The sequence below is a fragment of the Mobula hypostoma genome, chromosome 3 (assembly GCF_963921235.1).
Source record: "Mobula hypostoma chromosome 3, sMobHyp1.1, whole genome shotgun sequence".
Lineage (NCBI taxonomy): Eukaryota > Metazoa > Chordata > Chondrichthyes > Myliobatiformes > Myliobatidae > Mobula > Mobula hypostoma.
In genome coordinates this window covers 183,865,335-183,878,381 of record NC_086099.1, presented here as the reverse complement: position 1 = coordinate 183,878,381, position 13,047 = coordinate 183,865,335, and the positions used below count along the sequence as shown (strand labels likewise).

The 13,047-nt window shown below is 37.7% G+C and overlaps 1 protein-coding gene across 9 annotated transcripts in view; it reads right to left on the bottom strand.

The window, feature by feature from the left end:
- Positions 1 to 13,047, bottom strand: part of mllt10 (MLLT10 histone lysine methyltransferase DOT1L cofactor) — a 279,374-nt gene that overhangs the window by 30,479 nt on the left and 235,848 nt on the right. For 7 of the 9 annotated variants that reach the window (XM_063044224.1, XM_063044228.1, XM_063044227.1 and 4 more), the window contains 4 exons: positions 10,869 to 11,023; positions 6,986 to 7,177; positions 6,765 to 6,853; positions 3,775 to 4,106 (listed from right to left, as the gene is read on the bottom strand). In XM_063044224.1, the coding sequence (XP_062900294.1) occupies positions 3,775 to 4,106; positions 6,765 to 6,853; positions 6,986 to 7,177; positions 10,869 to 11,023 (768 nt within the window). The remainder of the gene's footprint in view (positions 1 to 3,774; positions 4,107 to 6,764; positions 6,854 to 6,985; positions 7,178 to 10,868; positions 11,024 to 13,047) is intronic. The other 2 variants (XM_063044223.1, XM_063044230.1) reach the window with 1 other exon arrangement.

Sequence of the window (13,047 nt, the reverse complement as noted above, 5' to 3'; positions counted from 1 at the left end):
TGAAGTTGAGTGAGAGGTTGTTTTTGCAGCACCACTCAACCAGGTGACCTATCTACTCCAGCATGCTGACTCATGACCACCTGTGATTTGTCCAACAACAGTAGTGTCATTAGAAAATTTGAGGATGCCATTGGAGCTGTTCTTAATCACAGTAGAGCAGAAGGCTAAGCATGCAGCCTTGAGGTACACCTGCGTCAATGGTCAGTGAAGAGGCGATATATTACCAATCCTCACTGATTGAGATCTGCTCGAGAAAGTAGAGTACTCAGTTGCAGAGGAAGGTGCAGAAGGTCTTGAAGCTCATTGATAAGTCTGGATGTGATGACTGTTGAATGCCAAGCAGTAGTTGATGAAAAGTAGCTTGATGTACAAATTCGTGTTGTCTAACAGAGTAAAGAGACAGAGAAGTAACATCTGCTGTTGACCTGTTCTGACAGTATGCAAATTGGAGTGAATCCAGGTCATTTCTGAGGCAGAAGTTGACTCACACCATAATCAACCGTTATCATTACTGTTGATGTAAATGCTACCAGCTGGTAGTCACTAAGGCAGGTCATCTTGCTCTTCTTGAGACACCAGTGCAATAAATGCTGTCTTGAGGCAAGTGGGAACTTCAGACTGCAGAGGCAACAAATTGAATATGTCCCTAAATACTCCAGCCAAATGAAAATATGCATAAAAGTCTAAGAAAGAGAATGTGTTTGGCAAAAAACAAAATGATGAGGAAATGGTCTTTTCAGCAAGGAACTCTAGATATGGCCAGGCTAAACACTTTGACAAGCAAGGAACCAATTTTAGCAATCGTTCTTCAAAAGGCAACTCATTCTTCCAGGAATTAACCACCACTTGTGATTGCACCCACAGATTCTATGCTCACACCACTATTGCCATTCTTGCTCATTACATCCCCCGCAATGGTCAAGTCTCTAAAGTGATGAATACAAATTCTTTGATCACAGTTTTTCGTCTCCTCCATTGAGACAAAGACGATGAGAAATAGGATAGTGCAACCCACGGGGGAGGAGCTTGCATGATTGATTACATCATGAAATTTCAGCAGCAGGGGAGCCATCAAGACCCAAACAATTTGATGAGTTAAGGCAATATCTAATCTGTCAGGTACTAACAATGTTTCACTGTGATCATTTCATCCCTTTTGATTCAATCTAGAAAGTACTATTATTATCTGTGTTCTGTCATCATAAAACTATTTTAATCACTGCTTACAGAATAACTTATTTTGTTTTGTCTTTCAATATGTAGGGTATGGGTACCTATTGACCATATTCCCAGAGAAGGAGATAGGAAAAATAGGAGACTGATAATGATGTACTTCAGTGTACATGACAATACAGAACACAAATTCAAAGATCAGCACATGAGAAATCAACAGATCAGGGCAGGAGAGGATACACTGGGCATGAGGGCTGCAATCTGGTACAAGTCAGAGGGAAGCTAAAGTGGGAGCTTATTGGAGACCTCATGTATGCATCTACAATGTCCTACAGGATGGTTTCGTTGCCAGTTCTGAAATCCGATACAGATGCACATGGAGGTGGTTTGCAAACTGTCAGGTTTGTTTCACCAAAGACAAGAGATGACATGACCAATGTAAGGGCCCCTCTCACAGTTTATTGTCAAGAATACAGAGCCTTTGACCTTGACTCTGGCTGTCCTATGTATTTGTTTGCTGAGTATAGATGATAATCATCTTTGGTGCAGGTGACAACCACTGTGAAGACACAGATGGAGGCTAAATGATGATTAGAAACTTCTACACACAGACTTTTCTTGTTGTAACTTGACGCCCGGTATCCATTACAAATACATGATAGCAGGATAAGGCTTGGTAGTAACACTGATGCATCACACACCACCAGGAGCATTATGAGCAGTGACAGAGAAAAGCTACTTTCACACAATCTGCTGGGTTCTGAGCAAAATGAGGTGCCATTAATAAATATACTGATATTTGCAATGAACCTAAGATTGCCACTCATGAGCATCTATCTCATAGTTTGAAAGGAGCTATAGGATTTTGTACAAGGGCAGGCTGCTTTCCTACACAAGTTGTAATATGACAAATGGAAGGATGCCTTATTTCTGTGGAAGCAGGCTTATTTATGACCCTGCTGTAATGGAGATAGGCCACTTCACTGAATGAAGACTGTAGAGACCAGGCATCCATAACCAGGGTTCTGTTAACTTGCTTAACTCTACATCTGGAGGTGGAAAGATGGAGAGTTAGGAGATCATCCTATCTGTGCCACTTCAATCTTCACATATCACATAACAAGTTGATTCAGGACACAAATGCCCCCTCATCAGGACATTCAGTTACTCCCAATATAGCTCCTTGGGCAGCTACAAGACCTTAACTTTTTGCCAGCAGCGAATGACGATTAACCAGGATTGTTGTGGACTTAAGAAAATTGTCAAGGAAAATTACTACATAGTTACTGATACAAGAAAATACATAAATGATTACTCATGTTATTCCTATCAGGTCTATAGTTTCTGCAAAACCTCCATCATGTAACCTTCAGCCCTACAGTATAATCAACTTAAAAGTTGTGAGGCACCCCAGTTAAATTTATAGAGGATGATGTGTCAAGGTTGCCATGTTTAAAAACACTAAGTACAGAAACTGGTCCTCTCAGACCATTATACCTATCTATGCTAATCCCAGTTACTTACTTACTTAGGCCCATATTCCTGTAAGCATTCCTATCCAAATACTTCTTCATATACACTTTAAATGTTGTAATTATATCTGCATTTATAATTGTAATTATCTTAATCTCTCTTCTAATGTCTGTATTCCTAATGTGCAGAAGGACTGGAGATCATTTACTGTGTATATACATAACCTAGTAATTTTTTTTAAAGTGTTTTTTTGTTCACTGTAATCTTATTGATAAGGGATTGTTTCGTTTCCCTTGAATAAATAGGTTATAGAAAACAAGTTATTCGAGAAATAAACTGGGGAATAGAACTGATGGAAATGCACCGAGAATGCATTGATTTGACAAGCCAAATTGCTTCAACGCATTCCATTACAAAAAAAAAGATATTATGAGAAAATTCACAAGACTGACCAGATTAATTGAAAAATGAAAAACTACTAATCGGATGCCAAAAATCTGCAATAAAAACTTAGTGGCAATATTCAGGTCAGACTGCGTGTGTGTTAATGCTTCAGATTACTGATCTTTTATTGGAACCAAAACTACAATAAAACTCCAATAATCCATTCTCCCATTGTTCAGAATTCCCTAACCTTTGATACTTAGGGCCCTGGTTCCCAAGTTCATTTGAAGTACACTGGAGCTCCAATTCCCACACACCTTTTAAACTCATTGGGATCCTGCTTTCCATACTCTAGTTAAACTCACCTGGTCTTACCTCCTGTTCTCCCTTGATTCTAACCAGGGACTCATTTCCATGCTTCCTTGGGATTCACCAGAGTCCCATTCCCAGACTCCCTATAAACTTGCTGGGTTTGCTGAAAAAATTATTGTACTATGGGGTTACTTCATAAAAACAAAGCAATTCAAAAGTGTTTGGAATAATGTGCTAGTCTGGCACCAAAGTCCTGAGCAAGCCAGATTGGATAAAGTTTTATGGTAGTTCTAGTTCTGAAAACCAACAAGCAACAACACCAATTTTCCTTCTCTTTTCATGAAGACTGCCTGACCTACTGAATATTTCCAGTATTTTCTGCTATTATTGCAACTTTGTAAAGGTCAGACAAAAACACTTTAAATATGTTACCTGTTGGTTATATTGGTAGATATTGGAAAAGTTACATTTGGTGGCACAGTTGCATGCGACAGTGGACTTGGATTTTGTGATATTGACACTGGAGTCTGTACAACTCCATTCAAAGTACCAACAAATCCATTGACTCCCAGCTGGTTTCCTGGTAAAGTTCCCATCAATCCACCAACTGAAGACACTGTAGGCATGGTGGAGGCCATCGTTTGCATGCCACTAGCCAGTGCTCTTGATATACAGTTAACTCCTTGCAGAGATGGACTTTGTCCAGTAGTGGTTGGACTGGCAAGAGAAGAACTGCCAGTACTATGTCCACAGGAAGTTCGGTCCTAAAATGAGAAAACCAGACTTCAACCAAGAGCTTATTTGAATAGAAACTTAACAATGACAATAAATAAATTGATATAAGTATTTATGCAGTATCATAAACTCAAAGAAGTTATTCTAATGTACAGTGGCATGCAAAAGTTTGAGCGCCCCAGTGAAAATTTCTGTTACTGTGAATAGTTAAATGAGTAGAAGATGAACTGATCTCCAAAAGTTATAAAGTTAAAGATGAAACATTCTTTTCAACATTTTAAGCAAGATTAGTGTATTATTTTTGTTTTGTACAATTTTAGAGTGAAAGAAAGGAAAGGAGCACCATGCAAAGGTTTGGGCACCCCAAGAGATTCAAGCTCTCAGATAACTTTTACCAAGGTCTTAGACCTTGATTAGCTTGTTAGGGCTATGGCTTGTTCACACTCATCATTAGGAAAGGACAGGTGATGCAAATTTCAAAGCTTTATAAATACCCTGACTCCTCAAACCTTGTCCCAACAATCAGCAGTCATGGGCTCCTCTAAGCAGCTGCCTAGCACTCTGAAAATTAAAATAAATGATGCCCATAAAGCAGAAGGCAGCTACAAGAAGATAGCAAAGTGTTTTTAGGTAGCCGTTTCCTCAGTTCGTAATGCAATTAAGAAATGGCAGTTAACAGGAACGGTGGAGGTCAAGTTGAGGTCTGGAAGACCAAGAAAACTTTCTGAGAGAACTGCTTGTAGGATTGCTAGAAAGGCAAATCAAAACCCCCGTTTGACTGCAAAAGACCTTCAGGAAGATTTAGCAGACTCTGGAGTGGTGGTGAACTGTTCTACTGTGCAGCGACACCTGCACAAATATGACCTTCATGGAAGGGTCATCAGAAGAAAATCTTTCCTGCGTCCTCACCACAAAATTCAGCATCAGAAGTTTGCAAGGGAACATCTAAACAAGCCTGATGCATTTTGGAAACAGGTCCAGTGAACTGATGAAGTTAAAATAGAACTTTTTGGCCGCAATGAGCAAAGTTATGTTTGGAGAAAAAAGGGTGCAGAATTCATGAAAAGAACACCTCTCCAACTGTTAAGCACAGGGGTGGATTGATCATGCTTCGGGCTTGTGTTGCAGCCAGTGGCACGGGGAACGTTTCCTCACAGTCCCCTGACCTAAACATCATCGAAAATCTGTGGATAGATCTCAAAAGAGCAGTGTATGCAAGACGACCCAAGAATCTCACAGAACTAGAAGGCTTTTGCAAGGAAGAATGGGCCAAAATCCCCCAAACAAGAATTGAAAGACTCTTAGCTGGCTACAGAAAGCACTTACAAGCTGTGATACTTGCCAAAGGGTGTGTTACTAAGTACTGACCATGCAGGGTGCCCAAACTTTTGCTTCAGGCCCTTTTCCTTTTTTATTATTTTGAAACTGTAGAAGATGGAAATAAAAAAGTAATCTTGCTTAAAATATTAAAGAAACGTGTCATCTTTAACTTTATGCCTTTTGGAAATCAGGTCATCTTTTACTCGCTTAGCTATTCAGAGTAACAGAAATTTTGACCAGGGGTGCCCAAACTTTTGCATGCCACTGTATATTGAAAAATAGTATAGAAAAAAGAAAAACATTGGGAAAAAAAAGTGGGATGAGAGGGTCAGTCCAGAGTAGGGCTAAAAGCTCTGCTTATGACCAGGAGGGAACATGGAAGACTGGAAGTCCAGGATTAAGCAGCCTGGATTGAAATGCAAGATTTAAAGTAAGTATAATGGATGAGGCCCATGAAATACTTATGAGAAAGCTGAATTTGTTGTAGAATTCATTCTCAGGGTCCAATAGTTGTTTTCAATCATTGGGGTGTTTGATGATTCCGATCACATTTTGGAAGAGTTGTATTTATGAATAATAGGATACTGACTATTCAGAAGTGAAGGACTGTTGGCCTGAAACATTGACTGTACTCTTTTCCATAGATGCTGCCTGCCCTGCTGAGTTCCTCCAGTATTTTATCTGTGTTTCTTAGGTTTCCAGCAACTAAAGATTTTCTATTGTTTGAGACTGAAATTAGTGCAGATAGGAATAAGGCATTCAGTCTTTTCAGCAAGATGTCTGCAAGATCTCAGTGGTTGGCATTGTGAATTATAATGGAAGAGGTTGGGACAAGAGGACCAAAATCTGTAGTAATGCAGGGATTGATAATTGTCATCGAGTCAGCAGGCTACGGTTGGGAGGAGTTGTATTTGGAGAGGAGGGTAATGGAGAAATAGAACATATAACAAAAAAGTTTTTATTTTTACCAGTGGAATGTTGAAAATAACTGATATTAGTGAAAAAATAGATGCATAGAGAGAGTCAATCTATTATTGAATGTGGTTGCATTGTTGAAATGACTATCTCTATTTTGCATTCAATGTTTAGATATTAGGGTGCACATTTTAGGGTAGAAAACAGAAGAAATATTGGACATCATTTACACATGGAGCACATAACTGCTGACATTCAGGGAGAACATTTTTTTTTCATCAATATAGAACTGGAGGTAAGAAGCAAGAGACAAGCAATCAAGAACTATTTAGTCAATGACTGTGGTGTTTCCTGCTCTTAAACTCTTAAAATACACAGTATTCAGAGACTGACATAAATAAATAATAAAATAATTCGAAAATACAATGCAAAATTCATAAATAAATACATACCTGGTTTGATATTGCATGTGAGCTTTCAGGTAGAAAGCTGTTGCTCAGATGTGGACCCTTGCTACTGTTCAAGGATGTTGCGTTGTGGACTACAAGAGAACACAGCAAAAATGAACACCAAGATAACATTTAAGATTTCAAACAACTCTATTCAAATCAGTTCAATTTAAAGTATTTTGAACTAATTAAAATACCAGCATGCAAAGCAGAATATCACTAACCAGCTTGTACTGTGAATGGGTGAATTTGGGTTGTTAAACTTGCATTTGAACTCACAACTGGAAAAGGTACCGAGAGCTGAGCATTTAGAAGTTGGAGGCGTTCCTTCTTAGCTGTCAAACTTTTGATTTGTTCCTCCAGCTGGCGATTCTCAACTTGAAGTTGATGTAGAGATTTCAACATTCCCATAACTACTTGCAAGACAAAAGTTAATCATTGTGAATAACAGAATCAAATTCATCTCATCAATATCACAAACTTCAAGCAGTAAATTAAATGAAAGAAAAATTAATTCCCTGCCAACAGAAAGTTGCATATTTCATGGAAATTGGATGGATAGAAGTAGCTGAAAGATTCTTTAAAGCATAGGAAAAATAGAAGAAAATAGGTGGAATATTAAAAGTGGATATGCAGGCTGAAAAGTAAGTTCTCTTTATAACAAATAAACTCTTTTCAGGCTTCCAGCCAGATACAGGTATCCACTTTAACCGATGCTTCGATGACAATCTCTACCATCTTCATCAGGGTTGATGCGTGGGCATGTCTAGTCCAGTGGTGTATATACCACTGCCGTCCATCTCTCTGATTAGTTAGTCCACATCCAATCAGGTTTCTGCTTGTTTATAACTGAATTCCAGTTCTTACTTGGAGCAAGACCTTCATCAGTGTTAAAATCTTTCTCTCATTTTATTTCCATGGCTTCTTTCACCAGGCAGTCCCAAAAGCCATTGGCACAGCACAGTAGTTTTGCGCGTCAAAGGCAATCCCATTGCGAATGTAATGTTCTGCTACTGCCCATTTAACCCTAACAAATACACCACCTATGCTCTTTGATACGGGGTTCCACTATGCAATTTCCACTGAAATTCGATTATAAACAAAGTGGGGCAGCGGAAACCTGATTAGATAAGGACTAACCAATCAGGAGGGATGGACGACGGGGTTATACATAACACTGAACTAGACATGCTCATCTGCATCCCTGATGAAGATGCAGAGTTTGTCATCGAAATGTCGATTAAAATCGATACCTGTACCTGGCTGGAAGCCTGAGTTGATTTGTCATATAAACCGGGAAAGCACTGGATCCTTTTTCACTTAGTTCTCATTATATTTTACAAAGTACTGAATTTAAAAACAGAAGATTGACTTTAAATTTGTCCATATCACTGGAAATTTGTATGCTTCTTGGGCACTTGTAAAACGAAGAGATCAGAGATATGGTAGGATATATTAGAGATGCATCAGGAAGTAACTACCGAGGAAGTCTCCCTGAAAAAAACTGAAGCTTTTAATTGGAACTGATAAGATTAGATGATGGAATAAAGAATGATATGGTTATGGAGTTTTAAAAGGGAGACTGTTGGCAGTACAGTTCAAATGCCATCTATAAATTTGCTGACAATACAACTATTGTAGACAAAATTTCAGATGGTGACAAGAGGGCGTACAGCAGTGAGATATATTAGCTATTTGAATGGTGTTAGAGCAACAACCTTGTACTCACTGTTAGTAAGTCCAAAGGAATAATTGTGGACTTCAAGAAGGGTATGATGAGAGAACACGCACCAGTCCTCATAAAAGGACCAGAGGTGGAAAGAGTGAGCTACTTCAAGTTCCTGGATGTCAACCTCTGTGAAGATCTAACCTGGACCCAACATTTTGATAAACTGCAAAGCAGGGTGACAATGACTATAATTCATTTGGAGTTTGAGATTTGGTATGCCACAAAACACTCATGAATTTCTACAAATGTACTGTGGAGAGCATTTTAACTGGCTGCATCACCATCTGGTGTGGAGGTGGGGAGAGGGGCACAGGATCAAAATAAGCTGCAGAGAGTTGTAAACTTAGTCAGCCTCATAATGGGCACTAGCCTCCATAGTATCCAAGAGAGTCGCCCATCATTAAGGACCCCCATCACCTAGTTCATGCCTTGTTCTCAAGACTACTATCAGGAAGGAGATACAGGAGTGTGAAGGCACACACTCAACATTTTAGGAACCGCTTCTTCCCCTCTGTCATTCGATTTCTGAATGGACATTGAACTCACCTCACTACTTTTTCATCTCTGTCTGTACTTATTTAACTATTTAATATATATCTGTGATTCAGTTTTTTTCTATCATTATGTATTTCACTGTATTACTGCCACAAAGACAACAAATTTCATAAAATAGGCATGTGATATTAAACCTGATTCTGAGGAGGGAAGTAAATAATCCCAAATTGCTTCCTTTGGTTGGTGAATTGTTAACAAATAAATACTGTGTCAGCATAATCATCCAAATAAGTTAAAAAATGTTTGACACCCTTTTACTTTACAGAATTGTTATAACATGAAATACCTTACAATACAGCTAATCATGACTACACTTCTTTTAAAAGGGAACTAATTATTTACTTGGAAAGAAAAATTCAATTAATGTTCAAAAACATGAGAATAGATAGTGTACAAATGCATTAAAAGATTTCACTGTAAACAATGAAATCATCAATCCCATAAAGCTAGAGTTATGTGAATCAACTTATTTTAATATTGATACATTGCATTCAGATTTATCTAAATATTTTTCTAAACACAAATTGTTTTATTAAATATAAATTCATATATGTTCTATCATTTTAAACACTTCCTATATGCAGCAATTTAAAACAAAATCAAAATCAGGTAAAATTAAAAAATAAAGAAATATATACCAAGAGAAAAATGAATGGTGGTAAATTTTTACACCTTATTTAGCAATTATGTAGTGCAGTTTTTAGCTTTTTTTATTTAGATCATATGTATTTTGATAGCAGAACCGTCAAATAAAAACAAATTGAAATCTCTGGAAGTTCACCCATGACTCAAAATCTTTAAGTAAGCAACCATCAATTTAAAGATGAAAAATTATCAATTTAGATAGGAATTTTCAAGGAAAATCAGGTAAAGTTTTGTATTCATTGAAGAAATTATGTTTGCTGTTCAGTTCTGAAGAATCTGTCAACAATGATTTAGCAAGTTCCATAGCACTGATTTCCTCTATATCAATGCAATTTTTAAAACTGTAGCAAGGAATGGACAAGGTGCACTTTGAAGTAATTTTAACAAAAAGATGTCAGGGAATACTAGGTGTAACTATGCTATTGAGATAGACAATCTAAAATGTTTTCCTCGGTGAGCTAAAATAGATGAACTTTACCAAATCCCAAAACAATAGCAAATTAACATGGTTTATTGTGTGGTTAACAGAAAAGACCACGAGATAGTTGATCATTATGTTTCCCTTATTCACATTCTATTAAATGAAAAGATATAACTTTAAAATCTCAGATGGATTTCAATGATTTCAATACTGTAAGTAGAAAGCTCCACATACATCACAGTCATGGCATGCTTTGAGCATAATCTGTGAAAATAGTAATACCCTACTGAAGTCAGATGCTTTAATAAACCATGGAAACAGCAAAGACACAAGATTTTGCAGATGCTGGAAATCGAACAACACACACAAAATGCTGGAGGAACTCAGCAGGTCAGGCAGCATCTATGAAAGGAAATGAACAGTCGACTTTTCAGAATTTCATCTGTTCATTCCCCTTCAGAGATGTGGCTTGACCTGCTAAGTTCCTTCAGCATTTTGTGTGTGCTGCTTGCAAATAGCAACAGATTTCAAAATAAAACTACCATATGAACTAGCTATTAGGTGTGCTGGTGAAGTCCTTGAAGAATACTGCCACCAATATGATGTATTCAGTTTTTAAACAGATATGTGGAATATTGTTCAAATTATGAAAAAATGGCAATGCAAGGAGAATAAAATCTGTCTCTTTAACATACAAATATATTTTCTTTGTGAGAAATAACATTACTGAACAAAGAAGGCATTTATAAATACATACCTTCACTTGGACCGCCCTGTTCAAAAAGAAATTGTTGTCCTTCACTCCACTGTCTTTCTAATAGCTGTTCTATGCTGGATGCAACTGGAGGCAAGTTCTCTAAGACACTGTTACTTGACTGATCATAACGAATTTGTAAGCCACTCACAGGAGATCTGTTTGAAAGGTTATGATTTCCAGATTACAAGAAAAGCAATATGATTAGTCTGAACAACACTAGCAAATATATAATTAAAAATTAAATTGGAAGTATTGAAATAAAAAATGAGCAGTTTCTTAAGTTTTTAAACATTTCAGTATGTCCCAAAGAGGACTTTCTGAAATCTAGTCAATATTGTAAATGTACAAAATACAGCAGCAACTTACACACAGCAAACTTCCACAAGCAGCAATATAAAAAAACAGTTCAGTTGATTTCCTGATGTTAGTTGAGGTACGTTATTGGCCAGTAAAATGCTAATAACATTCACACTAATCTTCAAGATAATACCTTGACATACTTTACATCCAACCAGAAGGGCAGAATGTAGTTAACATCATTCCACTGAGCAAATTGCATCAATGTGTTCATCTTTTTGAAAGGTTATAGATCTGAAAAGTTAACTTTGTGTATTTCCACAGACTGCTATGCTAGATATTTTCAGCATTCACAGTTTTTTTAAAATTCCATGATATTTTAGTTTTTAAACATTCAAAACTTATTCGTTGATGAACTTCAGATTCTACTTGGACCTTTGGTGATTTATTTCGGTCACTGGGCTCTATAGTGAATTGAATGTGAACTCTTGGCCTATGATTTTATATCAAATGTTTTTAGTGTCATATGATTTTTGTATTAGCTATATCCAGTTAATTTATTTTTAAGATTCCATCATCTTAACAAATTGGGAAGCATATTATTATCGGTTACCACTTAAAGTAACACAGATAGTTCAGCTGGTGGTGCTCGAGTGTATAAAATGATATCATCCTGAAGCACAGTGTAGTTGGGACACAGTGGTTCTCTGAGTATGAACTTGGGTGAGAGCGATACAAATGGGGTTGGTGAGAATGACTCAACATGATTCGGAAATGTGATGCCTCAGTTCAAAATTCTGGTGTAAGGCACGCAGTTGAAAGTATTTTCTAGCAGGTTTCTACTCAAGGTCAAGGTGAAGAATGACAGGGCAGCTCAGCTGGTTGGAACATGTATCCTGTCACAAGAAGCCAAGGACTCTCCTATTGACTCAGACAACCACACATTCAGGAAGCATTTCCAGCAGCATCAGTTTGAGCTCCAAGGTTTGGAGCTGGAATGCCAGCCGCTGCTATTGTACCAGATATGCAAAGCTGAGGACTTCATGGAGATACAAGGATGCTGGAATATGCTGGGATGCTAGAATACGAAGCAGAGAGGTTTCCGATTGAGACCATTCATCTGACCATGATGTCCAAATGAAAGATCTCAACCTAAAACGCTGAATGTCAATTACCTTCCAAACATGCTGCCTGACCAGCTGAGTTCCTCTAGCATTTTGTTTTTGTACAGCATCCTTAGGGAGGTACTACAGTTTAAGTGTTTGCAGAAAGAGAGAAAATGGGAAATTGTCAGAGAGACTAGAATGACCAAATAGGTAGGCCTGAGAAAACAAGTATCTCAAATTAACCTTGCTCAATCATAGATGTTCTCTTTGGGATAACGGTGATGGTGATGATTCTTCAGGGGAGTGAAGCCACAACTGGGAGTAGGTACCCCATGTGGCTTAGCTTCACAGGAGGGGAGAAAGTTGAGCAAGTCAGAAAAAGAGATAAGTGACTTAACAGTTATGGCAAAGGCAGGTGCTCTGTGACTCAATGATGTCATGTTTCCTTCTTGTTGCCAAGTCAAAGATATCACTTAATGGTTACAAAACATCCTGAAGGGAGAGAGTAAAGAATTATAATTTGCAGTCCACATTTGGTACTAACTATGGGCAAAAGAGAAGCATATTTTTAAAGACAGAAAAAAAGGTTAAAAACCCACCTTCAAGAACAACAATTATTGCCAGTGATTACGTGCTGACAAATACAGAAATAAGATAAACAAATGAACATGTGACCGGAGAGATTGTACAGGCAGGAGAGCTTTAGATTTAGTTATTGAAATGTAGCAAAGCAACAGCCCCTTTGGTACGCCAAGTCTACAATGACCACATTCACA